At 36.9% G+C, this 22,801-nt stretch overlaps 2 protein-coding genes across 2 annotated transcripts in view; one reads left to right on the top strand and one right to left on the bottom strand.

Annotated features, from left to right (window-relative positions):
• Positions 1-500, top strand: part of CD226 (CD226 molecule) — a 30,182-nt gene extending 29,682 nt beyond the window's left edge. Inside the window, 1 exon segment of the mRNA XM_059843272.1 lies at positions 456-500. Coding sequence (XP_059699255.1) covers positions 456-500 — 45 coding nt within the window.
• A 7,277-nt stretch (positions 501-7,777) lies between these two features.
• Positions 7,778-22,801, bottom strand: part of DOK6 (docking protein 6) — a 239,923-nt gene continuing 224,899 nt past the window's right edge. Inside the window, exon 8 of the mRNA XM_059853228.1 lies at positions 7,778-8,115. Coding sequence (XP_059709211.1) covers positions 7,976-8,115 — 140 coding nt within the window. The 3' untranslated portion in view covers positions 7,778-7,975. The remainder of the gene's footprint in view (positions 8,116-22,801) is intronic.

The raw sequence follows: 22,801 nt of genomic DNA on the forward strand, positions 1-22,801 counted from the left end.
TGGAGAACCGTGCTGGGCTAGAGCACAAGACACCTTCACAGCTGTGCCTTGCTGGGGTGTGCTGTCAGGGTATGGGTGGGCTCAGGGTGACCGCTGCTCCTTTTACATCTCAGGCAAATGGTTCCACCCCCAGGCTAGAGACCCACAGCAGTCTTCCAAACACTAAACTGGACCAGGCTTTTCACTGCCACAGGAAATGCTGGTTCATCCAGCACCCTACCTGCCAAATCACTCAGGAAATGGGAGACCCTTCCCAGTTCTCTCCCAGCCTGTGTCAGACAAGTAAGCACACTCTCTCCCCTGCCCTCTGAAGCTGGGCTCCTAAACAGAAACAACTCATATTTTTAGGATGAAGAAGAGCCTGCAGGGCTTGGTAGGACACTCTTCTCCCAAGAGGGTCCTTGTCTCTAGTTTTGTCCATACCTTTTTTTTATGTTGTTGCTCTTTTCTAACAGTACAATGCATTGAGAGTTACGAGAAGAGGACGAGCATCTGAATAACCACGGGATAAATGAGTGATGAGTTTGCCAACATTTCCTTTAAATCAGGGGAGCCTCAGGAACGCTGAGATAGCCTCAGCTGTGTGTGCTCAGGTACTACTGGGGCAGGCTGCCATCATGCTACAGGACTCACTAGTGACACTGCTCTGACTAATTTCTTGGGCCTGATTAGGCTTGACTTAAAAAGCTGTAGATTTACCTTACTATCTGTGCTATAGTCTTATATAAATATCCCTACACATAACTTAGGATATAATGTTTGAGCTAGAAATATCAAAGGAAATGTACAAAACTATCTAACACACATTTCAAAAGATTATTTCCACACTATCCACATTGTTAGCTTGTATAGTTAGATAAAATAATTAATATGAATTACTAGCCATGGCTGACACATTTCTTCTAACCTTATGATTACTTAAAAAGACAACTTTGTAATTTTACAAAAAAGCATCTCAGTGGTTCTAAAGGGTATTTAACACCTGTCTTAACAGTTTATTCAATTAGATTGTTACACTAAATAATTCATTTGCAGCATTAGCCAGTAAATTTTATGCAATTATTTAAGTGATCAATAGCTTGTCATACTAAGATATAAACAAAAGCACAATATCTTTCTTTATACTTCAATACTTTACTTTTCTCTGTTCGTGCTGATGTTTATAATGTGTATTTGAAAAGAGGAATGTATGTTAGAAATATTTGCATGCATTAAAATTATTCTCTTTTTATACTCTTTTTCCCCTCTGAAATAAAACTATCTTAAGAAGACATTTATTATTTTCTTTGAAATGTCTATAATTTACCCAACAATGTTAGAATGGGAGGAACCTTCCTACAGAACTCTGTCAGAACATTTTGAAATTAGAAGCAAAAAGGTTGAGCACCTCTGTATGTATTTTTATGGATCATAAAGGAAGATTTCACCCAGAACTCAATGAGCTGTGAAATATTCTAAATTATACTTTTGACAATACCTGGCTGCAGTGAATTCCACAAAGTTGGGTGATAACTTTGGCGGTGAATTGTGCAAAATCCTGTTTTTTTCTATATTGCACAATGCATGTCAGGCAGACTGGTACTTGGTTTTTCCAGCCAGGTTAGGGAAAAGGAGCCCATCGTGCTTTGTACAGAATGTAATGTAGAGCTGTGAATCAGACTGAGCACATGACATCGTTTCCAGCTCCTGATGAAGGAGAAGAAGAAGTTGAATGCTTTGGGAAAGTGTTTTGGGCTCAACATGGCCCTGTGTGCTTAAGTGTTTGCCAATTTCTCCTAGTTTTTTTAAAAATTACAGAATCTGGTTTTATTTTTGTTGATTTCTTACCACATTTTTCACTTCCTTTCATAAATTTTTCTACCTTTCTATAGTGATGACTTTCAAAGAAATAAAAGGTTAGCATGTATCATTCTTTGGTAAGAAGTCGTAACACTTTTTTTTTTTTTTTCATGTATTTTCTGTTTTTCTTTGCAACTCTCTCAAATCAGAACAATTTCAAAAAAGCAGTTCTGGATATCTCCCGCCACAGCTGTCATCTATAGAAACTCAGGAAATGTGACAAATAACATCCGCAAGGAAAATTTTATTTTATGTAATTTATTCTGTTTTTAAGCGTAGGAGCAGTGATGAGAATAAATGCTTAACTGAAACCCTTATTTTGGTTATTGGTATGGAGTTGCCAAACCAGTCAATTAATTTTGTGCTATTTTCTATGCCCACTCTGACTTGCTTTCATACAATTTTTAAAAAGACTGAAAACAATGTGTCAGCTGATTAAAAATTAACTTCGTTCATGTCAAATATTCTCACTGGAAACAATTTACAGTAAAATATATTAATGCACTTGACAATCCCAGGATTGTAAGAGAATGTAGTAAATCTGTTGAACATCATGAAGATTTCTGTATCAAAGCAACAAAAAACAGCAAGGAAATTCATTCTTTGGGACTTTAAATGTGATTTTTAAAAAGATTAACTTTTTCCTATTTGAGAGCCTATTACTTTCTGAGGTTGCATTTGGTTTAAAAGGAAATATTGCCTCCATTACAGCTAGCAATATTCATAACAATATGGACACTGTCAAATGCTTTTATTATATTTAATAATACTTAAACCTCAGTTACTTTCATATGTGTTTTAATTGTGTCTGTAAAAATCTGTCGAGCTGCATAAGCTTGTAAAAATCTTTGCAAAGTGAAACTTCCATTTTCTTCAATAGCACCACTTTGCCAGCAGATAATAATATTTAGGTTTCTAAGCACAGTGCAATTTAAATAATTGCTGAATACACAGGACCTTCACCCATCAACTTTTGCTGTCTTTTAAGGATCTGGACAGGGAGAAAAACTTATTACAACAAGGGAGTCAATATTCTTTGAGTTTTTTTTCATTCCACCATAAGATTATCCTTGTTTCCAATATACCTCACCTTTTTATCTAAAATAAAAAGTGACAAGCATTTATTTATAATATCAAGAACAAACACAGTACCCTTCATGTAGTGCAAGATTTTATAACTGCAGAATTCATATATCCAGCCCTTTGATTTTAAAGTTATGTCACTACAGTGGTGTTGCACAGTCATTATCTTCTACTTACAAAAAACAGGCAGGCATTTTGACCAGTACTCTGTGGTTAAAAATGTAAAATTCTAATATATCCTATTGTGTAATAAGTGTGTTTGGAAAGGCTCACAACTATTTGAATGATGTATGGAAAAATGAAATTTTCCAGTGCTGTTGGATCTATTCTTGTAATCAAAGAGCAGCTTTTCACACTTTTCCCACTGTTCACTACATTTCGTGTGTGGATAAAAGCCACACTTATTCCTTTGCAGTAGGTATAAAAAAGAGCCAAAATACACTGATATTAAACACTAAAGCAGAGATTAATTGGAACTCATTACTCCTTCCTTTTTAATATTTTGTAAATAATTCTATATTTGATGCTAAAATGCACAGCCATTCAAGACAGTTATATTTTCTAATGGAAAACCACCCTGCAGTGTCTAGGTTACCAGATGAAAACGAGCACACGAGGCTGGTGAGCTAAGTCTGAGTAGAGGTTTATATGCTAGAGGCTGATGGGCTTTGTCAGTCCTAGAGATCAAATGTCTCAAAAAAACCTACTCCTCATGGTATTGCCTTTTAGACTGGAAAGCTGAACAAGCATGAAGTTAATTCCTTTTCTGATAAATGCAGTACATAGATATGATTAATGATTGACCTTTTTTTCTCTTCGCCGTAAGCAGGAAAGGGTCGTCACAGATTGCCTGCACTTTAGCAACTTCTCAATAAATGGGTGCCTGAAGGCTGTATTTTGTACTTAAATTATTGCTATAGAGAGCACTTTAAAACACTTTTGCCCTCAGACATTCAATTTCAACCCCTCTTCCAGCAAAGTCTTATTAAGTTAGAACAAAACTTGATTATAGTTTTCTGCATCCCAACAGGATTTCTAGACATGTGTTGTGGAATGAAGTGTTTTTCCCGAAATGTCATGGAAGACTTTTGACAAAACAAAAGAGAGCAGCTATTGTCAATATCTCGACACACTTCTTTGGTTTGTCAATAGATTTTCAAGTCTTACTTGTAGCTTTTGTGGAACCAACAAAGAAGAAAACAAACACAGCAAAACCTCCCAAGGACAGAACTTGATACAGTTCTGACCTGTGTCTGCCACAAAAAGAAATGTCTGAATAGATACTCAGTGAAACAGCAAAGTCCCTGCCACAAGAGATTCTCCTTTCTTTTTCCTTTACATGGGCAGATGAAATTGTTTCAAAGGAGTGTACTCACAGACAGTTTAAACTATAAATAATGACATGTGGTTGTTTAAAAAATGGGACTATTCAAGTTCCTTAGCACCATTTGATGATTTATTAGCAGTCTCTTTCAATTTCACCTTTTCTGCACCAAGTGACTTCAAAATCAAAAGTACCAGCATGCATCAATCTATAATATTCACAGTAAAGATATATTAGTAACTATATTTAGTAATGCCATGAGTTATTGGTTCATAGGGGCGAATATATTGTTATCAAAGGGTGATTTCAAAAAATGTAAATCACAGTTACAATTATAGATTCATATCACATCCTCTGAAACAGAAATAAAAGCAAAAGCTTTATTTTATTTCTTCTATTTTATCGTGTACTAATGCTGTTCCATTTGTACCAGCTGCACCTAGTTACCACTGAAAACATTTTGTTGCCCTCCATCCCTTCACAGCTCATTATCTGAAAAGAGAAGCAACTCTCAGGTCAGGAGTAGTCTGTGTGCCTTGCACAGGAAGAAAGCCGAGACTGAAAGAGGGTCCCATGGGGTCCCTGGGTCTATTGAAAGGCCACTGTAGTCTCTAGGCAGGCAGCTCTACCGTGGGTTCCAAAAGAGAGTTTTCCTTCTGGTGGAAGCACTAGGAGCTGTACAAAGTAGTCTCAGTGGCCATCACTTAGGTTATCAACAGGCATGTGCCAGGAATTAAAGCAATTCCATGAAAACAGAATTTTCTGGCACACTGCTGTCACAGGGTCTGACTGGTTCTCATGGAGCTTTTCTGAGGAACATTTGTGGAAGCTGTGTGAGTACACCAGTGTTCAGTGATATCATCTGCTGTTCTGGAGTGGCACCAATGGCAGCACTTACTGACTCCTGAACACTTTTGTGCTTCAGGTTACCAGTTGTCTTAGACTGTGTTACAGTACATTGTAAAGCTGCATCCTCATTTTCAAATTCTAGTGCGCTTGTGTTTGGTCTCTACAAGAAATAGGCTCCCAACAGGTCAGATTTGCTATGTATTTGTTGTGTTCTGCAGCTTCGTTCAATTTCCTGTGTATTGTATGAGAGAGACCTCACAGGTATTTTATAAATGTATGAGCTGAGAAGATGGTTGCATTATGCAATGAGGGCAAAATATTTAGTAAAACTGCTATATATGGCCATATATATAGCCAAAACTGCTCCAATGCCCTCTTCCCTCCCTTTCTTCTGTGTGTTTTCTTTGAAAATAGCCTCTACACTTTCATTAACTTGACAATACTCAGGCACTGCATAGGCAGACAAAGCCACAGACAACAACTGCTCCCCAGGAAACAAAAATAGAACATTATATAAATTTTATGATTTTTATAGAAATACTAGTTGAAGTACTTCTAGTTGAAGTACTAGGTTGAGGATTTAGAAAGGTTATTAAAGTATATGAACATTGGAACTATAAAGCACATTCTCCTGTTTTGCCTTTTCCCCACTTTGGGGTTATGTAGAATACGTAATTATTAAATGACTGCTATTTAAGACACAGAGGAAGAAAGTTACTTGGACACAGCATTAAAAATTGTAGAACATATTGAAAACTTAATCTAAGGAGTTTCAAAGAAAATAGTTATAATTTTAGGGCAAGTAAAAGAGTCCCAGTTGCAAATGAATAAAAATAACTGACCATTTCCCCAAAAGGCAAATATTTGGCAAAGCTGCACTGAGTAACAGAATTACACCATCATCGTTTTGTATCAAATTTCACATTTAAAGTTTGCAAATTGGAAATTTTCCCTAAGCAAAATGTCAACCGAATCTTTTTCTTAAATGAAAGTGTGAATGAAGCTTCCTTGATGGGTACAGCTCTGAGAGCACCATGGGTACAGTGCCCTGACAGCGTGGGAGAGCAGTTTTTTATTTTAGCTCATCAAAATACTCTCTGCAGGGAGCCATTCTATTCCTGAGTATGGCAGCACTGTGAGAAGGAAAAGAGGTAGTGAATGAGACAAGGAAAAATGGGAAAAATAAATAAAGGTGATTGTGGTGGGGTAGAACTGTTTCATTCAAGTGGATTGCAAAGCTTTATTATTCAGCAGCCGTTCACTGAAAGCTGTAAGTCTGCAAGGTCTCTTAGCTAGGAGAATGGCTGGAGAAAAGCTGACCATACTGTATCGTAAATGTTTAATCAAAAGCAGAAGTTTCTTCCATACCTTTTAATACATATATATATAATGTGCATATATAAAACAACCCAACAGCACTTTTTCAGTTCAATTATAGTACATAAAACCGATTGTTTAATTGGAAAAGAGTCTATGTGTCTCCTCCTTGATACATTTCCTCAGTCTGTCCTGAGAAACAACCAATGAACTGAATCCCTCTGGTAATCATGGCAATAGTTTCACACTGGGAATAGAACACAAGGCTCCTCAGATCATACAAGAGGGCAAATTTTTCTCCTCACAATTTCAAACATTTCAGGGCATCACAAGGAGTACATAAATATTTGATAACAGTTACAAAAATCTAAATGTTCAGGATAGATAAAATTCATTCCCCACCTATAGGTATGCCTTCCAACTTATTCCCTCATTACTGATTACAAACATCTACTACAGTTCATTTTTTAAAGACGTCTTCCAAAGACAGAAAATTTCCATTGAGAGGTACTCATCCTCCTTTTGAGAGTAAACAGATGCTTGACACATGATCATACAAGATACAATGTGCATCTAGAACAGAAATCTGAGAAGGAAACACAGAAAATCAAAGTAACGCTGACCAGAAAGACAAGACCAGAGCTCAGCTCTACCATGTCTGGCCCAGCTGTGGCACGGGCAGTTGCCCACTTTGTTTTGTTTGAAGAACAGTTTTCCCGCTTTTTAAAGTTAGGCTTGCAGGCATGGCTAACTAAATAATTTGCGAACAAGAAGACTTTGCAGCAGTTCTGAGGACTAGACTGTGCTGCTGATTGGGATGTTCACAGCTCTTAGGGGCATGGTGAAAATTGCATGTGTAAGGGATGAATTTGTGCCCCAGGGATTTAAGATTAGAGCTGGACCAGGCAATAACCTTACCTTGATGCACTGAACCCTATTCCCAACAAACCATATCAGCCTGCTGCTCCAGTATTTGTTGGTATCTGGCTCAAAAAACACCCAACCATCTCTAGGGCAGTGAGTGAACCTGCTCGGGTCTGGAGGTGACCCCCGCAGCACTGACACCGCGTCTTGGGTAGGTGACATTTTAGTGCCTCCAGCGGGAATTGCAGGCTGTGGCAAGGACCTGCAGAGGTTGTGGGTGAAGACAGGCTGTCCTGCTGGTGGGGGCGGGAAGGAAGGCCCCAGTGTCAAACGCGCCATTGCAACGGAGCCCCAGAAGGGACCTTCTCCGGTCATGCAGAAACCTTCACACCAACCAACACAGTTTCATTTGTTTCCACCACTTTCTTACAACACAGACATGTCCCCCTTCCTCCCTCCCCCCAACCCCCCAACCCCCTCCTTTCTGAACATATCGACAAAAGGAACGGCAAAATAAATAAATAAAGACTTAGCCTCTGCTTCGGGGAAGCCGCCTCTCCAGGTTCCCGCATGGGCGGCGCCCCGGCTGGAGCTGGTAGGCATCAGTTTTCACGGCAAATGGCGGGTGCAGGGGGCCAGCGGCTCCCCGGTCCTGGCGGGAAGCTCCAGGCTCAGCTGTCCATGTCCAGCCCCCGGCTGTCATTGCACCAGCCCCGAGCCGTAGCTGAAGGCGTAGCTGCTGGCCAGCGACAGCGGCTGCTGGTGCTCCTCGCCCTGCTCCGACGGGTAGCTGGGAAATGTCTGCGCCCGGGACACCTTCGCCGAGCCGAGGTTGTGACCTGGAGGGGAGAGACATGAACACACAGGATGTAAGTGGTCTTTCAAGCTTTTCACCATGGACGTAGACCCCAGTAGATTAACTTCCTACTGTCCCACGGTGCCAGGGTGCCTGGAGAGCAGAGTTCCTTCACTAGGCCCTTCTGGGGCTGCAGAAGAGCGTATTCCTTGTGGCTGAGAGCACGAGTGGCTGGCAGATTCCCAGCCAAGGCAAAAGGCCCCAGACCCAAGTCAGCTATAATTTAGGGTCAGAATTATTTTTCAAAATTTCAGAGTGTTGTATTTTTGTATTTTCTACTTAGTAAGTCTTAGTGATGTCAGTTGGAGCTCACAAATAACTAGCGCACATCTTTTTTACCTGAGGTGCTGCCCATGAAGGTAATGCCAGGGGTTTTAAAAGGATTAGTCCCACAAATCCCACTTCATTTACTTACTGTCCTTTGAACATGGTGCCAGTTTGTCAGGTAAACATAGCACCACTGTAATTCCAAAAGGAACTGGCGGTGGGATATGGTGCACATGGCAGAATACTGGTTGGGAGGAGGATGTGCCAGGATGTGTGTTTTTCCAGATGGGCTTGTGAATCACATATAACCGTTGCTTTAATCAGCAAGATGGGAAACCACGTGTGAAAAGCCAGTGATAAAACTCAGGTAACCCTGATGACCCAATTTTATAACCTGATAGTTTTTCTACCTCATATTTCCTTTTGAAATTGAAATTAATTAAGTAACAAAAAACAAACTTCCAAAACGCATATCTTCATCCAATGAATTTTTTTTTTGGAAATATGTATTGAAGCTTGGATTTAAAATGGTTTTACAAATATCATGATACACATTATCTGTAGGAATGCAAAATCATATTTTTATGTCAACCACAAAGATATTAAAGAATAGCTGCAATGGTATAGACTCAAATACTAAAGAATTCAGCTCATGCTGACATGTTTCAAAACAGTTATCAGCTGGCCCAGTAGTGCTGGAACCAAGGATGATGTTCACCAGACTTGGGAAAACTTTTCCTCACTTGCATTTGGAAAAGTTTGATCATAACATGTTACTGACTTCCTCATGAAATAACCCCATGGCTCCCCCTGAACAATCAGACCAATGCTGGGACCAAGACAGAAAAAAAATCCAACAAAATGAAAAATAGAATAAAAGGTACATCTTAGTGACACTGAAGACAATAAAAACAGAATCTGAATTCCCAGTGGCATGTTAATGATCATAAAATCAGTTTCACAGCACAAGCAAGCAGGATGAATTTTTTATGTGAATTTTTACTCTTCATTCATGGGGTTAAATTGACATTAGCTACCAAAACTTGACTGAGATGAAAGCTTGAAATGTCTTCTGCTTCAAGAAGCTTTTGCATCAAACTGAAGTAGTTTATGGTGACTGTGAGCTCTGAGCTACACAGCAGCTGATAATGTTTGTGAATAGTCTTAAAGATTTCATTGCTTTAACCAACTTTTAACCATGATATTATATGAGGCCTTTATTAGTTTTTTACTTTTATTTGGAATTAAATCACAATTACTATTACTTTATTTCTTAATGTAATGCAAACCTAAACATGAGAAGATGCATGATTCTAGATTTTAATTTTTTGTTGCAAATCTGTCGCATTTCCTTCTCAGGATGTGAGATCTTGCTTTCCTTTTACTCAGAAGAGAATTACATGAATTATGTCTTTTAAATGCCATAAGGAGCTTAGCAGCTAAACCAGGCACATGATTTCCTATGTAAAATTTGTCTCTTTCCTACTAATAAAGATAAATAAAATATGTCGAGTATAACTTTCCTTCATTGTCTTAATGTATTTTATCCAAAGAGTATAAAACAATCCCTGCGACAACGAGCACTTAGTAAAGAGACTTACTAACCACAGAGCTCCCTAAACTCTATGCCTATTTGCATCATCTGCTGTATCTTGTATAATTAATTTTAAATCCACTTTTGTACAATAGTGTAGCTTTACAGCGATGAAGAGTGCCCCTAATACACTAAATTCTAGCCACTGATTTCTAGCTAAGGAATTTAGGCAGTGTTCTAGAATGTAGAAGATGAATTTGAACTTTTAGGGTTAAAAAGGAAATTAAATTCAGATCTTTCATTTCCAAAAGCTAACACATCCCTTGCTGTTCTTTACAGGAAAATTTGTGGATGCTAAATGTCACAACAGGGCTAGTTTTTGCCCTTCTGTAGCCAAAGAGTTTAAGGAGGAGAGTTCTTCTCTCCTAACTGCTAGGATATGTAGTGAAATAGAAGAGAGACAGACAGATCGAAAAGATTAAGGCACACTTAACAGAGCCAAGAGGTCTAAGATTTCTGGTTGAGGTTCAAGCTGAACAGTATGACATCAATCCATGAAAATAATAACAAAAAGAGTAGAGGACATTGGTTCAAATGAAATGGGAGAGCTATGGGTAATAGAAATGTTACAAGTTTGGAAAGAATAGATCTAGGCATCATATTTACTTTCAAGTTATATTTTAAAAAACCCCCAACAATTAACTAAATATAATTCAATAAATGAATAAGAAAGTGATAGTGGCAAAATAATAAAATAGTCAAAAAGGTTCCAAGTTGACTTAAGACTGCTTAGTAGTAAATTTCCAAAATTTAGGGCACTTTTCAGCTTTTTGTTAAAATTCAGCATATCACATACTGGAACTTCTATATTACAATAAATCCGTTTATTTTCATTCCTAAACATTATTTTAAGATTCATACAACTGATCAGTCTTATGGAGCTCTAGGTACTGCAGTGTTTCCAAAGTTACACTTTATGTCAGCAGTAAGGATTTTGAAACTAAAGATACAGGTAAAGTTTTTGCAGTGAAGGATTAAAGTTCCACAGCTTTCCTACTTCAGTCACATTTGGGCCTTAAAAGGTTAAGAGAGGATAAGAATAAGAGTAAGAGTAAGAATAAGAGTAAGAGTAAGAATAAGAATAAGAATAAGAATAAGAATAAGAATAAGAATAAGAATAAGAATAAGAATAAGAATAAGAATAAGAATAAGAATACTGTTTGTGGATTTTGCAGCTCTCACAAAACTAACTCTTCCCTACAATTATTCTTAAGTCAGCACACGATGAATTTGATTCACACAGATATCATACCTGAAGACACCAATGGAGCAGGGGGAGGTTTTTTTCCTCATGGCTTACAAAGGAAAAGTTCTTTTTTTTCTGTTCCAGCACAGGACCTTGGAAACATAAGTATTATTCAGCCTGCTTTATCCTTGATTCAAATTTACTCTCAGGATTATAGAACGCAATGAAGCTGCAGTCCAAAGCAATTAGGTATGAATGATCCATCAAGAAAATTTAATGTAACCCAGTAAATTACATTAAATTAGATTTTTCCTGATCTTAATTATGTTGGAAGCAGAGGAAGTATACACAAGGATCTTATTTCATGGCATGTTGCTTATTTATAACAATTCTTTAGAGGAAAAAACCCAGTGGTTTCCTAGTAACAGCAGTGACTGATGTACATATAAGCAGATCGATCACAACTTCTGAGAGAAAACTTGCAGTACTAAGCTAAATGAAAGGAAAAAAAAAAAAGAAGAGAAGAGATCTGGGGATAAGCTTTAAAAGCTCCCTTACTGCTGCTTATTCGGAGATGTTTCTGTTTTAGATTCAGAATTCAAATTCTCAACCAGAAGGCAGGTGCCAACCATTTTTCTTTTCAAAATGAAATAAAGGTCACTCTTTTCTTTCAAATACAAGAATTCAAGGGATTCTCATCTGATGTTCATTGGTTAGAGCACTCATCTCTGATGTACAAGTCCTGTGTTAAAATTCCCTGCTGTCTGTGGGTAAGGTTCAACATTACACTTTCTGTGGAAAATCAGCTGAAAACATTCCCTTTCTGCTCTGCACTGACACTGCTGCTCACAGTCCTCGGTTGAGCCATTGAGACTGCAAAGCTGCTTTGTAGACTAAAGCGCTTTGGTCATCTGGTTTGCAAGAGCCCTACAAATCTCTGTACTGGCAAAGCTGAGGAGCAGGAACAAGCAGCCAAGAAGAAGAGATGGCTGGTTTTTTCTCAGGCTGGTTTCCCTGCCAGATGGTTTGTTTGGCAAATGATGACCCGTGAGCAATGTGCCACCAAACGCGGGTGAGCGCCATCACCACCAGACTGCTCACAGCTCTGATGCAGGAGCACTTTTGAAATCCCGTGACAAAGCTTTTCCCATACAAGATCTAATAAAAGTTTATGTTTCTGCAGTACAGTGATTAAAAATTAATAGAACAAGAGCCTCCTGTGTTTCAGCTTCTGTTGCAGGCCTTTAATTACTTTATATGAGATAGCCATTAGGTAAAAATAAAGACATTTGCAGCTGCACAGCAAGCTTTCATCTGGGATTTCTTAACCTCTCAACAGATGACTTTCCAAACAAAAGTATGTACTTCTAATGCATTTCTATTTTTCTAGGTAAGAATAATAATTTATTTTTAAAAAGAAACTTTGGTATTTCCATTTCCAAGATTATGAGCACAAAATTGAAGTCATTAAATTAAAGCCAATTGGATATCTTTACTAGTATTGTGTTTTGTATTTGGGAGTCTCCAAGACTTAATGATTGCAAGAGTTCTGCAATTGCTATAACTGTTTCTATAAATGCTTTAGAAAAACATGTGTGCTCAAAAGAAATTTCTATGAATCAATCAGTGCAAGCTAAGAATAAATAAAGTGAATCAATTTTTCCTTTGTAAAGCAGTTGTTTCTTTTCAGAAATATTAATTGTAAAATTTTATTGTTCACAATAAACAGAACCGTCTGGGAAGCAGGGAAACAGAGATGATGAGATTTTATCATCGCACAACAGGATAGTGCAAGAAGGTGGAAAAAACCCAATTAGCTAACAGATGTTTCAAGAATGAAATGTTAGTAAGAAGGAGTTAGCTCTATGTTGTTTCCTCACACAATTCTCACCAGACTAAATGCAACTCTTGAGCTAGAAAAGTTCCCAAAACTAGTACCAGTCTTTAATCTAGAAGTGCATTCTCCAAGGACTTTACCAACAGCAGAGAAAGCTCATATTTATACCAGAGGAGGCCCAGAGATTGTACTGAGGATATTGTTTGAATGGGAAAGCTTGTCTCAAAGTGCTTCAACCTCTGAAACTCTTTGCAGCATTTTTGTTAGGACACAGGACAAAGTGGAAAAAGCACTGTAGCAATGCACTGAAATCCCACTAGGGGAAAATTAAACTCTTACTGAAAAGAACTAAATTTTTATGACTGCTTATTTCAGATGGAAGCTTTTATCCTCTAAGAGCTTTTGTTGCAAAGAAAGAGACTTCATATTTTATTCTGGATAAAGAAAAAACATTTCTCAAAAAAAACCCCTTACTTCAGTGTCAAATCAGTTAAGTGGCTATTATTGCATCAAAAAGGATACTTTCATTTAAGGCAGAAAATAAATGATTGCTGCTATCCTATTTATAAATTGATACTGGTTAAAATTCTGCCAACTCTCTGTATTGAATATACAGTGTCTTCTATTGAGCTACTGATGACAAAGCAGCTTTTCCTTTTCTGCTCTTAGATGATTGGAATAACTAAAGCAAAGTTTCATAGCAGGACAAACTGCTACAAAGCAAAACATTTATTTTGCAGTAATGATGCAGTTGGATTGGAAGGGCATTAATTGGTACAGCAATTATTATGCTGTCACTCACAAAAAGATGCAATGGAAGGCAGCAGATGGAAACTGAAAAACAGCATAAACTACATTACAGCATATTGATTTCCATATACTTATTGAAAGTGAAACTGTGGGCCTGTTTCAGTTCCAAATAAAGAAATACAAATTTTCCTTTGAATTTAACTGCAGTTGGAATAAAAACTCCAGGGAACACAGCTGGGCTCCAACTTCCATGTATTCTAAAATAATTTTGGATTTAATTCCATCAGATACATATATCTTTCTGAAGAGAGAAAGAATATAAAAAACCTAATTTTTGGGACAGATTTTTAAGAAAATGGTTTAGTTTGTTTATTATAAATACTTTTGAATAAAACTAATTTAAAATGAGGATAAAATACATAGGAAATATATGAAGAGAATGAACAACAAACTCTTAGCCCCACCCCCCCCTTCAAAATATTTATTTTCCATTCTTAATTGAAAAATTGTTTCATTTTCCTCAGAATTTGAAATAAAAATAGCAACTTTTGAACTGTACAGCATCAAGATTTGTAAGTACCTGAGTAGAGACACATTTGTTATAGAGCCATATCACTTTCCAGAACTGGAAAACTAGTATTTAACTTAAAAGTCTTCAGCATTGTCATCAAGTCCTCCTCTAGAAAAGAAGGAACTTTTCATATGCATGCAGAAGAGAGTGCAGGATTCCCAGTTTAAGACCAGTACATTTACAATATGCTGATTTTCAACATTCCAATTTTGGCACAATAATGCTGGAGTTTTGTGACGAGCATGTCTACATGTCAATATTTTGAAACACAGAAAAATTGTTTCAATACCTACAATGTGAATTGCTTGTAAATATTATGCACAGGAAAAACAAGCATTATTTCATCTGTATCCCCACCTAAAATAGCAGGTATTTGAAAGCAGTATCTTGAAATGTGTAATTAAAGCCAGTGTATTGACTGAAGGCCAGGTTGACTTAATTGCTGCTGTGTTTTTCTGGGAAGTGTTTTTAAATACTTGCTGTCCTGCTGCACTTAACCCGTGAATCACTTTCTTAGACTATCACAAATTGATGTAGCTCCTGTGGTAGAAATATTAGAATATCAATCACATCTTTCTCAAGAATGAGTAGGTTTAACTTGCTCTCTACTTTTAATTGGTTTCCATTAAGATTTTTTTTCCTGATAATGCATTTAGGTGTGTTTATAAAGGGAGAAGACATATATAAATACTTACTACCTAACATCTCCACCCAGGGCAGGAAAAAGAAAATTATTTACACATCTCACATTACCCAATAGTCTTTTCCATATTTGCTCATGTTTCTGCTGCCAAAATCTGACACATATTTGGAAAACTGATCTATTTTACATATGATATCTCTTTGACTGGTGATCTTCTATTTATTATCTGTAACTGTAGGCCTGTGTGCCTGAACTTCAAGGAGATTAAGTAAAAGAAACTGGAGCTGCAATTTTTGCAGTTCTGTGCTCTAAGCCCATGTGCAGGTAAGCATAATAAGCTTGTAGTTAGCTTTCTTATATTGTCTTCCATATAAAGACCACACCAGCCCTTGCAGAGATATTAATTCATTTTGTCTTTGCAGCTTTTTGCACTTGTGCTAATGTTGGAGCACTAAACCAGCCCCCTCTCACCCTCTGTCCTGAGTCCAGCTCTTTAACTATGCCAGCACAGTCAAAAAAGGTTCAATCATGTTCCCACTTGACACAAAATTAGGCTAAGGTCCAAATTTGCTACAAAACAAACATCATTTTCCAGCTGAAGACTCTCTAAAAGAAGGATTCCTGGGTTTGGTTTCATGGGTTCTATAGAAGTGAAATTTTCTCCAGCGATATTTTGAATTTTTAGTTTATTGATTTAAAAGTATTTTTCAGGGAATCCTGATAGCCTGGCATTAGGCAGCCTCATCTTGCAACCCAAACTTTTCTGCAATACAATGAAATACTTTCTTCTCAGTCATTTTACTTGTGAGAGAAAAAAATCCCCTATTAAAAAAAAAATCAGTTAAAGAAAGTATTGAGCTGCTCTTCCTGACTTGCACTAAGTTAGGAGAGTTGCAGGTTTCCCTGAACCATCACACAGATGATCCAAAATTTGTATGTGTGGAGAAGTTACTATGGTCAAAGATTTTGTTTTGTATTGAAAGATACAGGCATCATGACCTTGAGGAAAAGCTTTTGAGAGGAAATGTGGGCAGTTTAGCACTAAAATGTATCCAAAATGCCAGCAAGTTAATTAACAGCAAATAAAATCTTGAATGAGTGCCCTAACAAAGCTACCTGAAAAGGCTGAGTACTTTGTCCAAGGTGGCCTAATTTATTCTTTAAACCACAGGCTCAGTCAGCCAGAAACTAATATAAAACCTAATATAAAACATCTCCACAGAAGTTGTAAAATCAAGGTTCATAATGAGAATACTGGCAGTTTCTGAACTTGTGCCTGTGCCAAGTAAATTATTCCATTCACCACAAAAGTAAACAAAGAGTAAGCATTCTTATACATAATGCACATAGTTTCACTTTCCTACTCAAGCTCAAAACTCAATGAACTTTTTAGAACAGAAACTTCACAAAGCAGGCATTCCATGTTGGTAATACTAAGGAAAAAAAAAAAAAAGGTAGAGGAGAAATTTCTGCAAGTGACAATTTCCTTCACTCCAAGGAACATTTGAATGAGATCCAATTGCAAAATGCAAGAAATAACAAGAAAAGAATGCTCTGATTCCAAGTGCATATGGGAAAGGCTAAAGTGGGGGGAGGAGACAAGAGCTAGGGAAATTTAGTGTTTATTTTGTATCATGGAGACATAACAAACCAAAAAAAGAAAATACTCTAAAAAATTAACCTGCTCCTGGGATAATAGAAAAACAGGAAGAATATAAAGCTACTGAAAAAAAAAACCCCAAAAGTGAAGGATAGATAAAATAGTATGGACTGAGTAACCTTTTCTTAAATAATTTTCTACCATGTCTAAGTATGTAGAGCTCCACACTTGGCTATCTGCTTTTGACTCCTGGGTAGAGCATGAAGTCATTATGACAGCCAACTGATAGTAGATCTCTGGGCAGAAATTGGAGTATAATTTTATTTTACATCCTTGCAAAGTACATGTACCAGAATAATTTAATGCTGGTAGCTACGTGTGTAGTGTAATCATCCTGGTTTACCAGTTTGTTAGCTCAGTATTCACTTTTCCCTTCCTCAAAATGTTGTGGGTTTTTTACAGCCAAACTAAATGCCCCTTCAAAAGAGATATTTTTTTCAGATAGATTGTTAAAAAATCAATGCCTAAATCTATCATTGATGTAACAGAAAGCATCTTACTGAAAAATTCAATGTAAAAATGCAAATTTATACATTGCATATCACTTTGATGATAGGAATATGTAACTGTTAAATATTTATTGCATTTCAAATCATGTTGACATTTCCCCTTGGATACACTGTTCCAGAAAACTCTATACAGGCCTGATGAAATTCAACTGATACTACAGAGATGGAGTGAAACAGTGAAATTCTAATTTAATATTAGAATATCTAAAGCAAAATAAAGGAAAAAATTCCTTACATCCATAAAAAGTGTGTAGTGTGGAGACAGTATATTGCCTTTGAAAAGGGGGCACTATTGCAGGTACTATTGATTGGTCAGTACTGTTTAATCTTGTGGCTGTTATAATTCTGCTGATCTTTATATTGACCAATATTTCCTGGCCTGGTAGTATTTTCATTATAAACACTCCATTCACAAAGATTTATCACTAGCCTATAAAAAATATTGCCATAAAATGAAACTCAGCACATGAGGTCTGAGAACACAGGCAGAGAGCAAATTTGGTCTGACAGGATGGAGGGAATATGTTTTTCACCACATTTTATGCAAGTAAAATACAGCCTTGATTTGAAAAAAAAAAAAAAAAATTAAAAAATAGAGAAAAATTGGCAGGCAGTATAGCTTACATTGCTTAACACAGGGAAAAATGGGGATAAAGTATTCATTCCAGCTGAAAAGGATATCTATTCTACAAAAACTATATTTAAAAGACAATTTTATTATGGGAGTAGAACATGAGAACTAAACACATTTAAAACAAAGTCTAAGACATGCAGGTGGTTCATCTGAGCCCTTCCTTTTGCACTCCCAGCCAATTTCTTTGCACTCCTGAAGGGCCAGGGATATAGGGAGATTGATGTTAGCAAAACTAACCCTTATCAAAAACAAAGACACAAAGAAGGCAAATCAAATTGCAAAACATGTTTTATGCATGTTTGGTTTCCACTGTGGAGTCAGATCTGCTCCACTTCTGGGCTGTTCAAAGAGGCAGGAATGCCTGGCTTCTGGAAATGGTTCTGAGGCGTAACAGGACCATCATTTCAGCATCAGCTGTGCCTGAGATTACCCCAGCAAATGGTTGCACTGCAAATTCAGTACTGTTTGAGCCATGCTAGAGCTTCTCACTGCACAAAGCAGCAGAATTCATCATCTGTTTTTGATCATTTTCCTCTACCTCTGTTACAAAGCTCAGAGTCATCCCATTACTGCTCTTCCATTGAAGGACGGTCCCTGAGGACAAAGTGCCATTCAAACTGCAGACAATGTCCTCCAAGAACAGGAAAAATTCTTGGACTCTGGTAAAATGCCTTTCCTTCAAGGAACTTTGTGTTTATGTTGTAACACAGGGAATTAGCCTTGCTTGTGTGATTTTGCTGGGAAGAGAAGGAGGGTTGTTTGTGGGAGATAAAAAGCACCTTTTCCAGTTTGATAAAATGAGCTATTAAAACTGACTAAAGATTTTCCATTTTTTTTTTTCTGCCACCAATGAGAAAATATCAGAGAAGTTCTTACACTAGTATATGCAGGGATGAAACACAGCTTTCAGAACTTCTATCTTTCAAAATCTACTTTTTTACCCATATATTAAAAACAATTATTAAACATTTGTATTCAGATTTGGGGTCTCTATGAAATAATTTTCTATGAAATTGTCCTTAGAAGACCTTAATGTTATTTCAACTGAAACTAGATAATAGTAGATGCCATGTAAAAGTGAAATATTGTATTGGCTGATAACTAGCTCCCTGGAAGTGTTAAAAAGTTTCCTGAAACACTTGAAGGCAGGAAAACATACTTTTCTACCAATTCTACAGGAGAAAGGATTTTTGGTTTTTTTTAGAGTGCAATTTGAAATTATAGACTGTCCTTAATAAGACTTGAGGCAGCAGGCACAGTACACAAAAAATACAGAAATGGATTTTATGACATGCATTTGAGGTACATTTTGTGGTGTTTGGTAGTAGCCATTGCAAGTGGTTGAACAATTTATGAAATGGATGGAATAAAGGAAAGGTTTCTGTCTGTACTGAGAGCAACAGCACTCTGAATTCTTTTGTTCCTTGCAGAGATTGCATATATAAAATATGTGGCAATAAGGCAGTTCACAGAGACGAAACAAATTATTTTCCTCTATAATTTATTCTCTAAAATAAAGAAGTTTATTGATTTTTAGATTATAGAAGTTTAATTGGAATAAAGTAGATGTCTAAAACATCAATGAAGCACTCAGGAAAGTTAATCCATTTTTCATGACTCTATAAATAATTTCTTCTAGCTGTAAAAGCCTTCAATTACCCACCAGGAAATCAAAAACAATGGCTCTAATTCACTGAGGGATGCAAGTGATGTTATTTTGCTTTTTTTTTTTTTTTTCCCTGAAAGGGAATTCAGTGTGAACAAACTGTGCCATTTTTATCACACTTGTGTAAAAGTAGAGGAAATGAGCGGAGGTAAATCTGGTAAGGGGCATCAAGGAACTTGATCTGCTTGTTTCTGGAGATGGGAGGAGTCCCTTTTCCTTTTTCAGACAACAGAAGAAATAGCTTCATCCGAGGTACTTCCTTCCACACCCATCTCCCCTCCACAATAAGCAAATAAACAGAATTTGAAAACCAATGATAATAGTAAAAACCACTGAAAGTACCACCCACGTGCCTTCCCTGGAAGATCATTATTAACATTGTAAATATTCCGTCCTGTGTTTTGTTTTTTTACATTCCCTAACTGAGGATGGTTTTTTGTTAGCATTCCTTTTGTGGCCTCACAAATCACAGAAGCTGTTTGAGCAGCTCAGAAGCAGTCCCTTCAAAAGATTTCCTTAATTCCAGCTGCTGGGAAAAGAGTTCTGACAAACCCAATGGAATGATCTGCTGAAGCAGGAAGGGGTAGAGAACAATCACCTCTTAAATTCATCCTGTCCTCTCTCACTGCCTGTTAGTTCAGTGTTACTAAAGCAAGCCAGGAAATGACAAAAAAGCGTGCCCACAGCACAAGACAATAAGCAGCAATCATATCAGAACATGACATGCACAAAGTAATTACACTTCCTACAGACATTTGGAGAAAAGAGTGGGACATTAAAGCAAGGCACTTTACTGATGGCGATTTTGCCATTGGCTTTAACTGGAAAGAACTGCAACACAGATTTTGAATTCATTATGATTGTCTGCAGCTGTAGCACACAGGTAAGAGATGCTGAGGTGAACAAAGAGGAATTAATCTCTCAGAAGGGCTGAATGCTTCAGATATTAGTGGTTGGTAGCAGTTTAGCTAACAGCAAGACAGAATGTAGCCATCAGCAGTAGAAAGGAAAGAAAAGTAATATAGAGGATCCACTTCACAGTTCCTGAATGAAATCTCTGGAATTTTTTACATGTGGCTAGACCATCCAGTGCTCCAGTCATTTTCAGCTATTGGTGGTCACACAGTGGCATGTGAAATCCAGAAAGTGCAGCTTAGACACAAAAGAGATTACAACCAGCTTCCACCACCACGGCTTGCTGCCTTCTGTGCTATTATTTTTCCTTTCAGTGCCTATTATAGCAGAGCAGCACATAATGTGGAAGCATACAGTATGAGACAGTGTTCCTGAGTTATGGTTCTACTTCTCCATGAACACTGCAAAAATTATTACCTTGCATGTAAATTTTTGGGTTTACTAGTACAGCTCTAAAAGGAGGGAAGTAAATAATAGAATACAAGTAGCTTTCTGGCTGGACAAAGAAATGGGAATTTAGAGAGCTGAAAATCAGCTGTGGTTTAAAAGGAAGTTAAAGTAAATGACAACTCTGCAGGTACCATACCTGGTGAAACATGATATACTTTTACACTAAGGCAAAATGGCAGCTTGCAAAACTGTGTTGTATGAGGTACCAGCTCCAGGTTGTAAGAGTAAAGCCAAAATAAAATTAAGCACATATATATTTTCTCTATTTTAAGAGTACAATTTAAAGACAAAAAACTAATAAGACAAATTAAAAAAAACAAAACCAAACAAATAAAAAAATAAAAACCCCAGCAAATAAAAAAACCCCAACCCCCCTAAAAAACGATTTCATAAAGCAAATGACTTTTACAAGTTTTTCCAATTTATGTCTTCATAGCCTAATCCTCCCTGGAGCAATAATAATTAAAAATTAGAAATTGTGAGGACTTTTACTCACTATTTTTTATGCAGAGCAAAGCAGTAATGTGTGTTCCTTAGCTGAGTCCTCAGGCTGAGGTGTGAGATAACTCTTACAGGACAGGTATGCTATTAACAAAATATAGATGGGTATATTATTTATTCCACAATCAGGAAAAGAGCTAAAATATTTTATGTTTTAGCTCACACCAGTGATGACTGCACTATCCTGATTATTCAGGACACTGATTCTGCATCACAAAATTACCATATTTACATCCTATTGCTAGAACTTGCAGTTAAAATAATTTTCTTTATATAGTGTTGCAGCTGCAGACATGAGCACCACTAAAACACAGAAGAGGGAGCATTCTGTGATTCTTGGAGAGCTTTGTCTCTCACATGATCTTTGCATTCTTTTAAGATTTTATATTTTCCTTCATTAGTGGGAGAATGGGATCCAGTTAGTTGCTTCCACTTATGTCTCTCTGCCATGAATATTTAATGAAACACAGCAATGGCTACAGAAGCCTCTAATGCAGCTCAGAAATTGAGGTGCTACCTCAAAATGTCTGCCAGTCCGTACAACAATACGGACTTCATAAATGCACTTTGAAAAAACAAAATGAAACAAGCATTTTTTGCTTTTCGAGAACAACCGTATACTAACAAAGGAAATTTTTTGGGATATGAAATCTGTCTGTCCATTTACCTTAGAGGATAATCTGGAACTGAATTTGAAATGTGACTGGGGAGCTATCTAAATTTTAGAAGATATTCAGACCTGCTTCTGAGGGCTGTGAACCATATGCTTTGTGCCTATAAATGTGTTTCTCAGAAAAATACCATGGGATTTCCATACAAGCAATGAGCAAGGGGAAATCCAATTTTTATGTCTTTGGGAGAATGACTAAATAGCAATGACTCAGGCAACTGGACCATCATGATCCATTACAGACCCATCCTATCCCTACTAAATTGTTACTTTAAGAGCAAAAATGAGGAAGCATTAGCAGCAAGGAACACAGAATGCAGTGCTGCTGTTTGTACTGACCAGCTATTATTTGTCTTCATTTAAAAAATTAATTGCCTTGAAAAAGCAGCAGAGATGTATTACAATATCTTGAATTTCCTCCCCCCCAAAAGAAAAGAAAAAGAGAAGAAAAGAGAAGAAAAGAGAAGAAAAAATAAAAGGAAAGAAAAGGAAATGGAAAAGGAAAAGGAAAAAAGAAAAGAAAAAGAAAAAGAAAAGAAAAGAAAAGAAAAGAAAAGAAAAGAAAAGAAAAGAAAAGAAAAGAAAAGAAAAGAAAAGAAAAGAAAAGAAAAGAAAAAAGAAAAGAAAAGAGAAAAGAAAAAAGAAAAGAAAAGAGAAAAGAAAAGAAAAGGAGGAAAACCTCTACAGGACCTGCTGTTTTATGTGACAGCAACTTTGGAAGAAGTGGGTTGGGGGAAAAGGAAGCATTACCTTAGTATTTTAACTTTCAACTGAGAAAAGCAGGCAAATAACATTTTTTGCTAAGTTTAAGAACAG

Source organism: Haemorhous mexicanus, chromosome 1, assembly GCF_027477595.1.
Source record: "Haemorhous mexicanus isolate bHaeMex1 chromosome 1, bHaeMex1.pri, whole genome shotgun sequence".
NCBI lineage: Eukaryota > Metazoa > Chordata > Aves > Passeriformes > Fringillidae > Haemorhous > Haemorhous mexicanus.